Raw genomic sequence first — 17,982 nt, forward strand, 5'->3', positions numbered from 1 at the left:
AGTTCATGGGGTTGCAGAGTCAAACACAACTTAGTGACTGAATGACAATCAGTGTGTATGTGTTTGTGTATGTGTGCATGCACATACTTTCTTTAGAGATTACAGTAAGTACCAGAGGAGTCCAGGTCCTGGTTAAAAACCTATGTGTGATTTTTCAAGCTTGACCACAGGCAATTACAAAGTCTTTAACTGGCAGTCTTCATGAAGGAAAGCTGCTCTCCCCACATCAGATTTGAGGTACAGCCGGACACGACTGAAGCAACTTAGCAGCAGCAGCAGCAGCAGTACACGACCATCTCTGAAGAAAGTTGCAGTTGAGGACTCAGATCGCTCTGGTCCATCCTACTCTTCTCATATTTGCCTTCCTTGACCAGGAGTCATCTTTTTTTTTTTTTCTTTGATTTTTGCAGTAGAGTATAGTTGATTAACAATGTTGTTAGCTTCAGGTGTACAGCAAAGTGGTTTAGTTTTATATATACACACATATGTTTATTGTTTTTCACATCCATTTCCCATTTACATTATTACAGAATATACAGTTGGCCCTTGTTGGTGTTTTATTTTACATTTTATTTCTGAAGAATTCATTCATTCACACCCACATCGAACACCATGGATGCAGAGAAGGGAGAGTCCAACTCCATCATCACCGCTCCAGCCAACAGGGGCAAAAGTTCACAGAATAGATACAGGATCAGCAGATAAACTGGGCATGGAAAATGGTTCAGAATTTGCATGGCTCTGTTTTAAATATCATAATGTGTATATATAAATTCCAAACCCCCAGTTTATCCCTGCCCCCCACCAACCTGTGCCCTTTGGTAACTGTAAGTGTGCTTCCTAAGTCTTTGAGTCTGTTTCTGTTTTATAAATAAGTTCATTTTTTTAGATTCCACATATAAGCAGTTGTCATATGATATTTGTCTTTTTCTTTCTGACTTCACTTATGATAATCTCCAGGCCCGCCTATGTTGCTGCAAATGCCATTACTTCATTCTTTTTACTGGCTGAGGAAATATTGCACTGTATATGTGTACCACATTTTCTTTCAGTTCAGTTCAGTTCAGTTCATTTCAGTCACGCAGTCATGTCCAGCTCTTTGCAACCCTGTGGAATGCAGCACGCCAGTCTTCCCCATCATCACCAACTCCTGGAGCCTGCTCAAACTCACATCCATTGATTTGGTGATGCCATCCAACCATCTCATCCTCTGTCGTCCCCTTCTCAAACCTTCAATCTTTCCCAGCATCAGGGTCTTTTCCAAAGGATCAGTTCTTCTCATCAGGTGGCTAAGTATTGGAGTTTCAGCTTCAGCATCAGTCCTTCCAGTGAATAGTCAGGACTGACTTCCTTTAGGATGGACTGGTTGGATCTCCTTGCAGTCTAAGGGACTCTCAACAGTCTTCTTCAACACCACAGTTCAAAAACATCAACTCTTCAGCGCTCAGCTTTCTTTATGGTCCATCTCTCATATGCTACATGACTACTGGAAAAGCTATAACTTTGACTAGACAGACCTTTGTTGACAAAGTAATGTCTCTGCTTTTTAATATGCTATCTAGGTTTGTCATAGCTTTTTTTCCCAAGGAGCAAGGGTCTTTTAATTTCATGGCTGCAGTCACCATCTGCATTGATTTTGGAGCCCAACTAAAAAAAGTCTGTCACTGTTTCCATTGTTGCCCCATCTATTTGCCATGAAGTGATGGGACCGAATGCCATAATCTTACTTTTTTGAATGTTGAGTTTTAAGCCAACTTTTTCACTCTTCTCTTTCACTTTTATCAAGAGGCTCTTTAGTTCCTCTTTGCTTTCTGCCATAAGGGTGGTATAATCTGCATATCTGAAGTTATTGATATTTCTCCTGGCAATCTTTATTCCAGCTTGTGCTTCATCTAGCCCAGCATTTTGCATGATGTACTCTGCATGTAATTTGAATAAATAGGGTTGCTGCTGCTGCTGCTGCTGCTGCTAAGTTGCTTCAGTCATGTCCGACTCTGTGCGACCCCATAGACGGCAGCCTACCAGGCTCCCCTGTCCCTGAGATTCTCCAGGCAAGAACACTGGAGTGGGTTGCCATTTCCTTCTCCAGTGCATAAAAGTGAAAAGTGAAAGTGAAGTCGCTCAGTTGTGTCCAACTCTTCGCGACCCCATGGACCGCAGCCTACCAGGCTCCTCCATCCATGGAATTTTCCAAGCAAGAGTACTGGAGTGGGGTGCAACTGCCTTCTCCGAAATAAATAGGGTTAGGAGTCATCATTTTAAAATCTTTCTCTCAGGCCTTTGTTTAAAGTCTAATGTCTTCAGGCATCTCTACTGAGGCCTCTTTATGCATGGAGGAAGGAATTCAGTTCTTTTTTTGCTTGTAGCCCTTTCCCCTGTTCTCTTCTGACTCCAAATTGCTGAATCCTTTGGGGTTCCCTCAGCTATGAGATCACTTCCACATCTGGCTGATCCAACAACCCTCCTTGATCCCTGTCTTGTCTCAGGCAGTTTCTCCCATCATGGTAAAGTGATCAAAGGGGTAACTCTGGTTTTTGGCTTGTCACTTTAATCAGCCACTCTGACAACTGGTGGCTCAGCTCTGTTTCCTCCAGTTCAGCTGACCTTCTGACAGTAACTTTAGGTTATTTTAGTGTGTTTACAAATAATCTTTTATTACTTGAAAAATAGTAATACAATAATCTTTCGACATGACATCTGGTCCCATCACTTCATGGGAAATAGATGGGGAAACAGTGGAAACAGTGTCAGACTTTATTTTTGGGGGCTCCAAAATCACGGCAGATGGTGATTGCAGCAATGAAATTAAAAGACGCTTACTCCTTGGAAGAAAAGTTATGACCAACCTAGATAGCATATTCAAAAGCAGAGACATTACTTTGCCAGCAAAGGTTCGTCTAGTCAAGGCTATGGTTTTTCCAGTGGTCATGTATGGATATGAGAGTTGGACTGTGAAGAAAGCTGAGCACCGAAGAATTGATGCTTGTGAACTGTGGTGTTGGAGAAGACTCTTGAGAGTCCCTTGGACTCAAGGAGATCCAACCAGCCCATTCTAAAGGACATCAGTCCTGGGTGTTCTTTGGAAGGAATGATGCTAAAGCTGAAACTCGAATACTTTGGCCACCTCATGCGAAGAGTTGACTTATTGGAAAAGACTCTGATGCTGGGAGGGATTGGGGGCAGGAGGAGAAGGGGACGACAGAGGATGAGATGGCTGGATGGCATCACTGACTCGATGGACGTGAGTCTGAGTGAACTCCGGGAGTTGGTGATAGACAGGGAGGTCTGGTATGCTGCAATTCATGGGGTCGCAAAGAGTTGGACATGACTGAGCGACTGAACTGTACTGACTGAATCTTTCAACGATATAATTCTATATTCCATTTCCATCTTTCTGTCACATTTTAATTTCTATGTATTCACAGGTTCCTATGGAGGGAGGAGCCTGGTAGGCTACAGTCCATGGGATCGCAAACAGTCGGACACAACTGAGCGACTTCACTTTCACTGTCTTTCACTTTCACAGGTTCCACAATGCATTTTTATTATTTTTGCTAAACAGTCTTAATTATATTTAAATACACACATGTGTATGCATACACAGTAAATATTTTTTAAAGGGCTTTTTAAATTTTCATGTTTGTATTCTCCATCCTTTCCCACAGATCCATTTGTCCAGCTAGTATCATTTCCGTTTAACATTTCAGCATTTCTTATAATGCTGGTCTACTGCAGACATTTCTGGAGAAGGAAATGGCAACCCACTCCAGTCTTCTTGCCTGGAAAATCCCATGGACGGAGGAGCCTGGTAGGCTACCGTCCATGGGGTCACAAAGAGTCGGACACGACTGAGCGACTTCACTCACTCACTGCAGTCATATGCCTCAAGTTTCTGTTTTTGTTAATTTTTTCCTGGAAATGTCTTTATTTTGCCTTCATTTTTGAAGTGTATTTTTATTGAAGAATTTCATTTTTTTTCTTTAAATATTTTAGAGATTCATTTTATTGTGTTCTGGTTTCTGCTGTTTGTGATGGGAAGTCAAATGTTATTTGCATTGTTTGTTCTCCTATAAGTCATGTTTCCATTTTCCTCTGGTTGCTTTTTAAGATTTGCTCTTTATATCTTATTATTATCAGTTTGACTATAATGCCACAATTGTGGTTTTCTTGGGATTGTTTTCTTTGTAGTTTGCTGAGATTCTTGCAGTTGTGGCATGGTGTTTTTCAATGATTTGGGCAAAATTTCAGCCATAATTTTTTTTTCAACATTTCTTCTGCACCTCTCTCCCTCCTCTTTCTAAGGCGCCAGCTACACGTATATTAGAGCATTTGCTATTGTCCTACACATCTCTAGTGCACTGTTCTTTTATACCCTTTTATCTTTTGAGGGTTTAGTTTGGGTTCTTTCTCTTTTTTTTAAAAAAAAATTACTTATTTGGCTGTCTTGGGTCTTAGTTGTGGCACAAGGGATCTTCGTTGCATCATTCAGGATCTTTCACTGAGGTGCTCAGGCTTAGTTGCCCTGCAGTATGTGGAATCTTGGTTCCCCGACCAGGCATTAAACCTGCATTCCCTGCCCTGAAAAATGGACTCCCAACCACTGGCTCATTAGGGAAGTCCAGCTTGGGTATTTTCAATGGAAATGTCCTTAAGTTTATGGTCCTTTACTCAACTATTTCCTGTCTTCTATTAAGTCTAGTGAATTCTTCATTTCTGATATTTTATTTTTATTTCTGACTTTACTGTTTGGTTATTTTTTGTTTATAGCTTCTGTGCCCAGATGAAATTCTCAAACTCTTCATGTTTTTTGTCTGCCTTCCCAGTAGATCCTTTAGCATTTTAGCAGTTATTTTTAAAATTAGCCTCTTTCTTTGAGACAATGGTAGATTCCTAGCAGTTGTAAGAAGTATAGAATGAACATATGACCCTTTACCCAGTTTCCCTGTGATAAAATCTTATAAAATTGTGGAGCAATATTACAACATGAATATTGACATTGACACAATCAAGATATAGAATATTTGTACCACATAGTAGTTCCTCCTAGTACCCTTTATAGCCATCTCCCCCCATCCCAGCCCCTGAACCTAGGCAACCACTAACTTGTTCTCCCTAATTCTTTCATCTCAAGAATGTCATATAAATGAAATTATACAGTGTATAACCATTTAGGATTGGCTTTTAAAAATTCATATCATTCCCTTGTAATTTCATACACGTTATATATGTCAATAATACAATATTTAAAAAAAAATCACTGAATAGCATTCTGTTACATCAAAGTTCCTGCCTGATATATAGACTTGTTTGTTGCTGTTCATGTTTAGTCATTAAGTTACCTTGAGCCACCAAGGGGGCTGATATATACACTTCTATATGTAAAATATGTAGTTGATGGGCAGCTGCTGGATAGCACAGGGAGCTCAGCTCAGTAATCTCTGATGGCCTGAAGGGGTGAGATGGGGTACAGGGAGGCTTAAGAGGGCGGGGATATATGTATACTTATAGATGATTCATGTTATACAGCAGAAGTTAACACAATGTTGTAAAGCAATTATGTTGTTGTAGTTTGGTTGTCAAGTTGTGTCTGACTCTTTGAGACCTGATGTACTGCAGCATGCCAATTATACTCCAATTTAAAAAAGAAAAGCTATTTCTCTATCTTTACCAAAAAAAAAAAATCCTATCTAATTATTCCAACCTTTGGAATATTTCTATATCTCCTCCTAATGAATGTTTCCTCTCATGATCAAGGGTCAATTTTCCTGCTTCTTTTGTGCCTATAATTTATTTATTTATTTTTTGTATACTGGATATTTTGTATACAATAAAAGCAATAGCTAAAATAAGTAATATTTGCCTCAAGAAAAGAGCATACTCCTATCAAAATGTTAGAATTAGGGGCTGAATCAATCTGATGTGTAGTTGAGCTGGGTATGGGCTTTGTTGGGGCTTTATCTGATTCAGCACACCACTGGCTTCTAATATTTGGGGGATTAGTCCCTTCTCATTAGAAGAGCCTAGGGTTTCGACATCAGTGAGCTTCTGGAGACTTTTTTTGGTCTGTTATTGTCATGTTGCTAGCTTTTCCAACTGTGGAATATATCTCTCTGATTTACAATCCTTGTGGAAGGAGGGTAATAAGGAAAAGTCTTTGCTCTGTCATTCTACTCCTGGCTTTCTGAGCCAGGGGATATCTCTCTATTTTGCTACTGTGCCTCCATCTTTTGGAAGGCAGCTGCCTTACTTTATATAAAGGCCTGCAAAGTCCCAGGGGGATTTCTCTCAGCCAAGTCCGTGCTCTGACTCTGATGTATTGTCCCTGAGCTCGTTGTCAACCCTATAGAAAGGGTTGGCAGTTGGAGAGAGACTTACTCTGTCACTGGAGTTTCTCAGAATTCTAATCTATCAAGCCAGCCCACGCACATCCATTAAAAGGGCATTAAATTTTCTGTGGATTTCTCTATTTTTTCCCCATGGGTCTTTTGTTGTTGTTGTTGCTTTGCTGTGACTGAAAGTCTCTGTGTAGGAGTGAAAATATCTTCTAAGAGGAGCTTGTCACTTGCTAGAGTTTAATTCATTTAGATTCTTTGCATTCTTGGCAATCTAATGAGTTTAAAGAAAACAAAAAGCACTTCTGTCCACCTGAAGGGCTTGTCAGTTTCTAGTTTTGCTTAGGCCTGAGTAAATCCTAACTATGAAGTAATTTTTTTTCTAGGGAGCAATATATATCAGTCTCCTTGTTCTCCCTTGGCACTTTATTCTCATTCTTTTGAAAAGATCCTTAAATTTTTTCATGTTCTTTTGAGGTAAAGTTTTAGATGCCAAAGCAGAACTCAGAGAGGGGATTAGCAGTGAAGTCATCTTTTCCTTACAGAAAGATGTTCATCGATTCTCCATTTTCATCCCCACCTCTCACCCCTCCTATTCTCCATTGCACTTGATTTTTCAAGGGCTCTAGGTGGCAGATTGTGATGTCTTCCTTAGATGTGTTAATATCATTCATGCACATTTTGACTGCTGCTCCCTCAACCTTGGTTCATTAATATTATGAAACTTATCACCTTGCTTTATAGTTTCTAGAGATTTGTTGAACACTTCTAGGGATCTTGAACTAGAAGATTACATCAGGATATATGCTAACTAACCAAAGAGTTAGGGCTGAATCCCAAGCAGCCTGATTCCTGGTCCAGTTTACTTTTCATTAACCTTATCACTGCCTTGTTTCATTCTCCCATTTCTTTCTGTATTGAGGTTTACTGAAGGCATTACTGAAGAATCATCCAAGATGCCACACTGTAACAGTGGTTCAGCTGACAGCTACCCGAGCAAGTGCTCTTATTGATGAGCCAGTACATATCCAAGATACAGGCCTGACTCCATTTCAGATAAAGCTTCTTTGAGAATCACTGGAAGATGAAAAGGGGAACTTGTTTCATTCTCAGGCCAACTATAGGGCCAATGAAGTTGGTGAGCAAGCACCTTTTCTTGGAGGTTATTATGTAGGGGTCTACCCCATGAGTCTCCTTTGGTCCCTGAAACCTGAGAAGATGTTAATTAGACTGTTGAAAAGCGATGTGATGAATAGCCCTTTGCAGATCCAATTAAAACTTTATGATTCAGATGGGATGGTAACCCATGTTGCCATCACTACTCCAAATGTCAGTCTGATTTTGTAGAGGTGGTGTGTAGCACCTGGTGTCACCCGGATCCTAGTCATTGAAGGCTGCCTTCAGAGAGCCTGCTTTCTTCCTCCAGGCGAGTAGAAATACCATGGTTATTGTCATCTTTTCCACCCTCTCTTTTGAATCCCTTCTCCTCCTAGAAGTTTGTCTTAAAAATGGATATATAGAGAGCATTCCTTTCCTGACTTAGAATCACAGTTAACTTTCAAACAGAACAAGAATGTGGTGATTGCTTTTGTCCAACTCAGGCTTTATCTCAGCAATTCTGGAGCCTAAGGATATGGCAGTAGTTTATTAGAGTGCCTGCATTTTAGAATTTCCATAGCTTTGGATTTATGTGAAATTCATTCACAGTGAAACCTGGCTATCTGAAGACCCTCATCTTGATATGGAACTGTGTCCCAGGTTTTTTTGGGGAGTTCTGTCATGTCTGAATTTTAATTTAGGCATAGGTCATTACTTGACTGCCACAATAAACTGATGATATAATGAATTGAAATGTTGTAAAAAACACAGAGGATGCAAAGGAACTTTATACCCTTTAGTTACATAAATATTGCATATTTATAGGATATTCCATAAATCAGCAGCTAATATAACATGCTTCCTAATGGCTATAGAATTTATCATAATTTCTCATAGTAATCTCAGCATATCAATAAGTGGTTCAAAACATCTGTTGCTACATTTTTCAGAGTTTATTATGGGACTGGATGAAGCAAAGTTAATTTCCTAGAAATAGCCCTCAGTAGGTCCAGGTTTCAGGTGTGTGTGAGATAGCTTTGATCTGGAATCAGGATGTATTTCCTCTATTATTTTTTTTCTAATAGTCACCTTCTAGAACTGAGACAAGGAGACCCAAAGTGTTAGAGGTGGTTTCTGAAAACATGGAGTTTTAGGTGGCACAGAAGGGAAAAAGCTTTCCTTTGCAAATTCACCATGATCCATGCATTTCTTTTGGGTAAATTTGAAATTTTTTATACTCAGTATTTAGCATATAGATGACTTTATTGTGTATAGGGATCAAGAAGTAACTGACACAAACTTCCTTGCCTCTTATATTTAGTTAAGAATCTGAATATTAGTGCAGGGCTTTCACCTTGGGATTATGTGCTGGTTTAGGTTGTGTTAAGAGGTATAAGGTCAGGAAGCAACAGTTAGAACTGGACATGGAACAACAGACTGGTTTCAAACAGGAAAAGGAGTACGTCAAGGCTGTATATTGTCACCCTGCTTATTTAACTTATATGCAGAGTACATCATGAGAAACGCTGGGCTGGAAGAAACACAAGCTGGAATGAAGATTGCTGGGAGAAATATCAATAACCTCAGATATGCAGATAACACCACCCTTATGGCAGAAAATGAAGAGGAACTCAAAAGCCTCTTGATGAAAGTGAAAGTGGAGAGTAAAAATGTTGGCTTAAAGCTCAACATTCAGAAAACGAAGATCATGGCATCCGGTCCCATCACTTCATGGGAAATAGATGGGGAAACAGTGGAAACAGTGTCAGGTTTTATTTTTTGGGGGCTCCAAAATTGGCAAATGGTGACTGCAGCCATGACATTAAAAGATGCTTACTCCTTGGAAGAAAAGTTATGACCAACCTAGATAGCATATTCAAAAGCAGAGACATTACTTTGCTGACTAAGGTCCGTCTAATCAAGGCTATGGTTTTTCCTGTGGTCATGTATGGATGTCAGAGTGGGACTGTGAAGAAGGCTGAGCACCGAATTGATGTGTTTGAACTGTGGTGTTGGAGAAGAATCTTGAGAGTCCCTTGGACTGCAAGGAGATCCAACCAGTCCATTCTGAAGGAGATCAGCCCTGGGATTTCTTTGGAAGGAATGATGCTAAAGCTGAAACTCCAGTACTTTGGCCACCTCATGTGAAGAGGTGACTCATTGGAAAAGACTCTGATGCTGGGAGGGATTGGGGGCAGGAAGAGAAGGGGATGACCGAGGATGAGATGGCTGGATGGCATCACAGACTCGATGGACGTGAGTTTGAGTGAACTCTGGGAGTTGGTGATGAACAGGGAGGCCTGGCGTGCTGCGATTCATGGGGTCGCAAAGAGTTGGACACGACTAAGCAACTGAACAGAACTGAACTGAACTGAACTGAAGAGGTATAAACCCTCTTAGACACTGTGTGTGCTGGGTCTCCTGATTTGGGTGCTTATTTTGTTGGGATACAAAAAAGGGTTGTGTTGTGTGGGGCCAAAAGAGTTAAGTCTCAAAGAAGTTCTCAACAACATTTTCCAGAATAAGATGCTCTGCATTCTTAAGTACTGTCAATCAGAAGATACAAAAACATCCCTATTCATGTATTCAACTAGTATTTTTAAACCAAGATATATTCAATATCATCTTATTTCTTCTTTTCTCAAGGTGAGAAAATATAGTAATATTTTGTTTTGAAAATTCCCATTACTCCTTTAAACCAAGTCCCTCTTCTCAGATATGGATAGGATCAGGGTTTCTTAGCTAAGATCACTTATACCATAATAGACTATCCCCAATAAGGGCATAATAAAGTACTTTCAATATGTGGGCTCTGTTGTATTTTGGAAGCAAGCTGCCTACACATTAAGTATAGAATAATACCCTGACCATCCCCATTTTGGTGTAAAATGTCATCACTGTATAGTCAGATGAGTATAACAGAGCAGTGTTAGGTCAGTATTTTAGATTAGATAATCATTTCAATACACTTTTTCTTTTAAAAGCCATATACTTCTTTGAGAACCCACTTAAATCTGTGGGCATGCTCATCAGTAAAATGTACATATAAACATACATAGTCTTGTACATAATTTCAGGACCTTCACTGATTTCCTGATGCCTATTTGTATATCTCTTTATAGGTTAAGAAGCCGTGGCCTAATTGCTATGGCTTTCTTTACTCCAACACTATAGAAATGACTTATTATGAGTCATCAGGTCTCTGATTCTAGAGACTGAACATTGTCAGTGAACATGGTTTCCAATGAAACTTCTGAATATTATGCTTCATTATATATTCAGTCAGCTTTAATTCTGCCCCAGATACAAGGCTGAAAATGTGGCGATTCTATTGGAAATTTATACCTAACTCTAAAATTTGTGGTGCATTTCTCCTTTTTGTTATCAGTGTTCTGTTTTTCTCACCTTCCCTTCATACTCAGTTCTGTGGGTTATGTTTAGTCTTCTTCCCAGAAGAGGGTTATTTCCCAGGTATAATTGATTGGTTTGGTGGTATTGGTGGACTGATTGAATTCCAGGCCAGTCTCCTGGCCAGTCATAGCCTTGGTGCCATGGCCTTGGCCTATTATAATTATGAAGACCTGCATTTTCGAGTGGAGAAATAGATTTGGAATATTTTGAGGAAGCTGTCAACTTTGTCCTAAGACATCCTAAGGTAAATTTTGTCTTTTTAGTCAGTTTCAGTCCCTAGTTTTCAATTATCATGATATTCTATGACTTCTTTTAACTTCCAAGTGTGATTCACCTTCTGTGAACTTGAAATTCTATTCACATGATTTATTTTGCATCCTATGTCTTCAGCTCAGAATGATGAAATACATAGTTAGTCTGTGTCCTTCATGGAATCAAAGGCATTGGCTTTGCATTCAGACATAAATGGCTTTCACTTCTGGCTCCATACCATCTGGTTGTGGAAATTTGGGCAAGTTGCTAAGAATGTCTAATCCTCAGTTTCTTCATCTGCTAAAAAATATTGTAATGCCACTACTTCACAAGGTTATTCTGAGAATTAAAGGGAATACTAAAAGCCAAGTCTTATTAGAGTAACTGACAACACTAAACACTCAATAAATCTGATGAATTATTATTATTATCACCTTCTCTGATAATTATTAAATCACCATACTTAACCAGGTAGAAAATCTGTATTTATTTGAATAGAGGGTCTGAATTTTTAGTTACTTGACATGTCTTCAACATAATGCTATAGTACTTTCTAACCCATGTAACTTCTTAAAATTTTACAATGTGCTTTGCTGCTTGCTGTAAGAGAATTGATGCATTTTAGCTCTTTTTTATTGTTAATATCTTTTTCTTAATAAGAATTAATCTATGAATTAAGACTCTGTATTACATCCTTTTTCATATAAGGATCACCAAAATATGGTCAGAATTGCCATTGTAAGATGAGCAGCAATTGCTGACAATCTATTGAAGAGTTGACTTTTTAAATAGCTATTTCTGATGAATATGATGGAATTGTCCTTGAATTATCAAATAGGCATTGTTATCATTGTGCTAGTCCTCTTGTTGGCTTAAATGAGAATTTAAGAGGTTATGCAATTCTGTTTCTCACTCTTTTAACTTCGGTCCACTTGTAGGTGCTGGTGACTTTTCTATCATTGTTTCCACCAATTTACATAGATAGTTGTTGGGGTCCTTTAATGGACCGGGACCTGGCGGTCCAGAGGCGATGATAAGAAAGTGAAAGAGAGAGGCTGATACTCCCTGGTTTATGCAGAGAACCAATAAAGCCCTTGTCACAGGACTTGTGTCTCTCACGAAGGCACCAGGCACCCTCTCAAAGGGGGGTGAAGGTCCAGGGCACCTTCTCGAGAGAGTCTTAGAAGCCTGGGCAGGAGAGTGAGCAAGATAGGTCTCTGTGCTCCAAAGAATCAGCTGAGGAGAGAGAGAGAGAGAGAAAGAAAGAAAGACAGACAGACAGACACGGGGACCCAAGCTCTGATGGAGCAAAGGTGCTTTAATGATTTCTCTGTGAGTATATAAAGGCTGTGGTACAAGAAGTTTCTTTCGACAGTGATAAAGATCAGAAAACCAAATGTACAGCAACTGTCACCAAGGGAACAAGGGATTAATAACGGTCACAAGATCAGGAGACAATCCATACCTCAAGAAAGGGGATTGAGACTAAGCAGTTTTGTCATAAAGAGAATGTTTACTAAAGGAGATTCAAGCCTGTCTCGCACAATGACCTCAGTTCCTGGGAGCAGTGTGCTGTTCTGCTTAAAAAGAAACAAAAGACTTGTGAAAAACAGCACGTAGGAATCCTCCTGTTAAACATTCCCTGATAGCTAGCTAGTTAGTGACTAAGCCAGGCCTGGAAACCAGATTTCTTTTCTAAGCTCTAAGTATTTTTTATCAAACCTGCTTCACACTGTCTGTTCCTCAGAAGGCTAGACCTCAGATATTTCAATTCCTTGGAAGTCTTGTTTCTCTGTCTGTTGGTTTGAAGTGTCTTCCAAAGGTCTCTAAATTCCCTAATCCAAAATTTGGTGGCAGAAGTTGTAATAAGAGTTAGTGTTCTGCCAAAGGCCAGAAATAAATTAAATAAAGCCTGCATATATATCTGAGTCACCTTTTTGTTATTGTTGCTCATCCATGATATACTGGCTTTACTTTCTTTTCTTTTCTTTTTTTTTTTTGCGACTTAACATGCACACATTTATTTATTTTGTATATTAATGCCCATTTGTACTACTAGCATATTAAATAGGCTTTCTTAAAAAGGCTATCCTTTGCCATTGAATTACTTTTGCACCTTTGACAAAAATCTTTATTAGCTACGTGTCTATTATTGCTACTACACTATATTGTATCTTTGTAATAAATCTTGAAATCAGTATGAGTTTTCCAACTTTCTTTTTTTAAAATTTTTATTATTTTATTATTATTATTATTATTATTTTTAATTTTAAAATCTTTAATTCTTACATGCGTTCCCAAACATGACCCCCCCCTCCCACCTCCCTCCCCACAACATCTCTCTGGGTCATCCCCATGCACCAGCCCCAAGCATGCTGCACCCTACGTCAGACATGGACTGGCGATTCAATTCTTACATGATAGTATACATGTTAGAATTCCCATTCTCCCAAATCATCCCACCCTCTCCCTCTCCCTATGAGTCCAAAAGTCCGTTATACACATCTGTGTCTTTTTTCCTGTCTTGCATACAGGGTCATCATTGCCATCTTCCTAAATTCCATATATATGTGTTAGTATACTGTATTGGTGTTTTTCTTTCTGGCTTACTTCACTCTGTATAATTGGCTCCAGTTTCATCCATCTCATCAGAACTGATTCAAATGAATTCTTTTAACGGCTGAGTAATACTCCATTGTGTATATGTACCACAGCTTTCTTATCCATTCATCTGCTGATGGACATCTAGGTTGTTTCCATGTCCTGGCTATTATAAACAGTGCTGCGATGAACATTGGGGTACATGTGTCTCTTTCAATTCTGGTTTCCTCGGTGTGTATGCCCAGGGTGGGATTGCTGGGTCATAAGGTAGTTCTATTTGCAATTTTTTAAGGAATCTCCACACTGTTCTCCATAGTGGCTGTACTAGTTTGCATTCCCACCAACAGTGTAGGAGGTTCCTTTCCACACCCTCTCCAGCATTTATTGCTTGCAGATTTTTGGATCGCAGCCATTCTGACTGGTGTGAAGTGGTACTTCATTGTGGTTTTGATTTGCATTTCTCTAATAATGAGTGATGTTGAGCATCTTTTCATGTGTTTGTTAGCCATCCGTATGTCTTCTTTGGAGAAATGTCTATTTAGTTCTTTGGCCCATTTTTGATTGGGTCATTTATTTTTCTGGAATTGAGCTGCATATGTTGCTTGTATATTTTTGAGATTAGTTGTTTGTCAGTTGCTTCATTTGCTATTATTTTCTCCCATTCAGAAGGCTGTCTTTTCACCTTGCTTATATTTTCCTTTGTTGTGCAGAAGCTTTTAATTTTAATTAGATCCCATTTGTTTATTTTTGCTTTTATTTCCAGAATTCTGGGAGGTGGATCATAGAGGATCCTGCTCTGATTTATTTCTGAGAGTGTTTTGCCTATATTCTCCTCTAGGAGTTTTATAGTTTCTGATCTTACATTTAGATCTTTAAACCATTTTGAGTTTATTTTGTGTACGGTGTTAGAAAGTGATCTAGTTTCATTCTTTTACAAGTGGTTGACCAGTTTTCCCAGCACCACTTGTTAAAGAGATTGTCTTTACTCCATTGTATATTCTTGCCTCCTTTGTCAAAGATAAGGTGTCCATATGTGTGTGGATTTATCTCTGGGCTTTCTATTTTGTTCCATTGATCTATGTGTCTGTCTTTGTGCCAGTACCATACTGTCTTGATGACTGTGGCTTTGTAGTAGAGTCTGAAGTCAGGCAGGTTGATTCCTCCAGTTCCATTCTTCTTTCTCAAGATTGCTTTGGCTATTCGAGGTTTTTTGTATTTCCATACAAATCTTGAAATTATTTGTTCTAGTTCTGTGAAAAATGTGGCTGGTAGCTTGACAGGGATTGCATTGAATTTGTAAATTGCTTTGGGTAGTATACTCATTTCACTATATTGATTCTTCCGATCCATGAACATGGTATATTTCTCCATCTATTAGTGTCCTCTTTGATTTCTTTCATCAGTGTTTTATAGTTTTCTATATATAGGTCTTTAGTTTCTTTAGGTAGATATATTCCTAAGTATTTTATTCTTTTCGTTGCAATGGTGAATGGAATTGTTTCCTTAATTTCTTTTCTACTTTCTCATTATTCGTGTATAGGAATGCAAGGGATTTCTGTGTGTTGATTTTATATCCTGCAACTTTACTATATTCATTGATTAGCTCTAGTAATTTTCTGGTGGAGTCTTTAGGGTTTTCCATGTAGAGGATCATGTCATCTGCAAACAGTGAGAGTTTTACTTCTTTTCCAATTTGGATTCCTTTTATTTCTTTTTCTGCTCTGATTGCTGTGGCCAAAACTTCCAGAACTATGTTGAATAGTAGCGGTGAAAGTGGACACCCTTGTCTTGTTCCTGACTTTAGGGAAATGCTTTCAATTTTCCCCATTGAGGATAATGTTTGCTGTGGGTTTGTCATAGATAGCTTTTATTATGTTGAGGTATGTTCCTTCTATTCCTGCTTTCTGGAGAGTTTTTATCATAAATGGATGTTGAATTTTGTCAAAGGCCTTCTCTGCATCTATTGAGATAATCATATGGTTTTTATTTTCAATTTGTTAATGTGAATTACATTGATTGATTTGCGGATATTGAAGAATCCTTGCATCCCTGGGATAAAGCCCACTTGGTCATGGTGTATGATCTTTTTAATGTGTTGTTGGATTCTGATTGCTAGAATTTTGTTGAGGATTTTTGCATCTATGTTCATCAGTGATATTGGCCTGTAGTTTTCTTTTTTGTGACATCTTTGTCAGGTTTTGGTATTAGGGTGATGGTGGCCTCATAGAATGAGTTTGGAAGTTTACCTTCCTCTGCAATTTTCTGGAAGAGTTTGAGGAGGATAGGTGTTAGCTCTTCTCGAAATTTTTGGTAGAATTCAGCTGTGAAGCCGTCTGGACTTGGGCTTTTGTTTGCTGGAAGATTTCTGATTACCATTTCAATTTCCGTGCTTGTGATGGGTCTGTTAAGATTTTCTATTTTCTGGTTCAGTTTTGGAAAATTGTACTTTCTAAGAATTTGTCCATTTCTTCCACGTTGTCCATTTTATTGGCATACAACTGCTGATAGTAGTCTCTTATGATCCTTTGTATTTCTGTGTTGTCTGTTGTGATCTCTCCATTTTCATTTCTAATTTTATTGATTTGATTTTTCTCTTTGCTTCTTGATGAGTCTGGCTAATGGTTTGTCAATTTTATTTATCCTTTCAAAGAACCAGCTTTTGGCTTTGTTGATTTTTGCTATGGTCTCTTTTGTTTCTTTTGCATTTATTTCTGCCCTAATTTTTAAGATTTCTTTCCTTCTACTAACTCTGGGGTTCTCCAACTCTTCCTTTTCTAGTTGCTTTAGTTGTAGAGTTAGGTTATTTATTTGACTTTTTTCTTGTTTCTTGAGGTATGCCTGTATTGCTATGAACTTTCCTCTTAGCACTGCTTTTATAGTGTCCCGCAGGTTTTGGGTTGTTGTGTTTTCATTTTCATTCGTTTCTATGCCTATTTTGCTTTCTTTTTTGATTTCTTCTGTGATTTGTTGGTTATTCAGAAGTGTGTTGTTCAACCTCCATATGTTGGAATTTTTAATAGTTTTTCTCCTGTAATTGAGATCTAATCTTAATGCATTATGGTCAGAAAAGATGCTTGGAATGATTTCGATTTTTTTGAATTTATCAAGTTTAGATTTATGGCCCAGGATGTGATCTATCCTGGAGAAGGTTCCATGAGCACTTGAAAAAAAGGTGAAATTCATTGTTTTGGGGTGAAATGTCCTATAGATATCAATTAGGTCTAACTGATCTAATGTATCGTTTAAAGTTTGCATTTCTTTGTTAATTTTCTGTTTAGTTGATCTGTCCATAGGTGTGAGTGGGGTATTAAAGTCTCCCAGTATTATTGTGATATTGTTGATTTCCCATTTCATACTTGTTAGTATTTGTCTTACATATTGCGGTGCTCCTATATTGGGTGCATATATATTTATAATTGTTATATCTTCTTCTTGGATTGTTCCTTTGATCATTATGTAGTGGCCTTCTTTGTCTCTTTTCACAGCCTTTGTTTTAAAGTCTATTTTATCGGATATGAGTATTGCCACTCCTGCTTTCTTTTGGTCTCTATTTGCGTGGTATATCTTTTTCCAGCCCTTCACTTTCAGTCTGTATGTGTCCCTTGTTTTGAGGTGGGTCTCTTGTAAGCAGCATATAGAGGGGTCTTGTTTTTGTATCCATTCGGTCAGTCTTTGTCTTTTGGTTGGGGCGTTCAACCCATTTACGTTTAAGGTAATTATTGATAAGTATGATCCCGTTACCATTTACTTTATTGTTTTGGGTTCGGGTTTATACACCCTTTCGTGTTTCCTGTCTAGAGAATATCCTTTAGAATTTGTTGGAGAGCTGGTTTGGTGGTGCTGAATTCTCTCAGCCTTTGCTTGTCTGTAAAGCTTTTGATTTCTCCTTCGTATTTGAATGAGATCCTTGCTGGGTACAGTAATCTGGGCTGTAGGTTATTGTCTTTCATCACTTTAAGTATGACTTGCCATTCCCTCCTGGCCTGAAGAGTTTCTATTGAAAGATCAGCTGTTATCCTTATGGGAATCCCCTTGTGTGTTATTTGTTGTTTTTCCCTTGCTGCTTTTAATATTTGTTCTTTGTGTTTGATCTTTGTTAATTTGATTAATCTGTGTCTTGGGGTGTTTCGCCTTGGGTTTATCCTATTTGGAACTCTCTGTGTTTCTTGGACTTGGGTGATTATTTCCTTCCCCATTTTAGGGAAGTTTTCAACTATTATCTCCTCAAGGATTTTCTCATGATCTTTCTTTCTGTCTTCTTCTTCTGGGACTCCTATAATTCGAATGT

The 17,982-nt window shown here is 38.5% G+C and overlaps 1 protein-coding gene across 1 annotated transcript in view; it reads left to right on the top strand.

The window, feature by feature from the left end:
- The first annotated feature begins 612 nt into the window (after positions 1–612).
- LOC101106149 (bile acid-CoA:amino acid N-acyltransferase) overlaps positions 613–17,982 on the top strand; it is a 36,316-nt gene continuing 18,946 nt past the window's right edge. Inside the window, 5 exon segments of the mRNA XM_042244823.2 lie at positions 613–667; positions 7,255–7,758; positions 10,884–11,027; positions 11,030–11,085; positions 14,089–14,099. Coding sequence (XP_042100757.1) covers positions 613–667; positions 7,255–7,758; positions 10,884–11,027; positions 11,030–11,085; positions 14,089–14,099 — 770 coding nt within the window.

Source organism: Ovis aries, chromosome 2 (genome assembly GCF_016772045.2).
Source record: "Ovis aries strain OAR_USU_Benz2616 breed Rambouillet chromosome 2, ARS-UI_Ramb_v3.0, whole genome shotgun sequence".
Taxonomy (NCBI): Eukaryota; Metazoa; Chordata; class Mammalia; order Artiodactyla; family Bovidae; genus Ovis; species Ovis aries.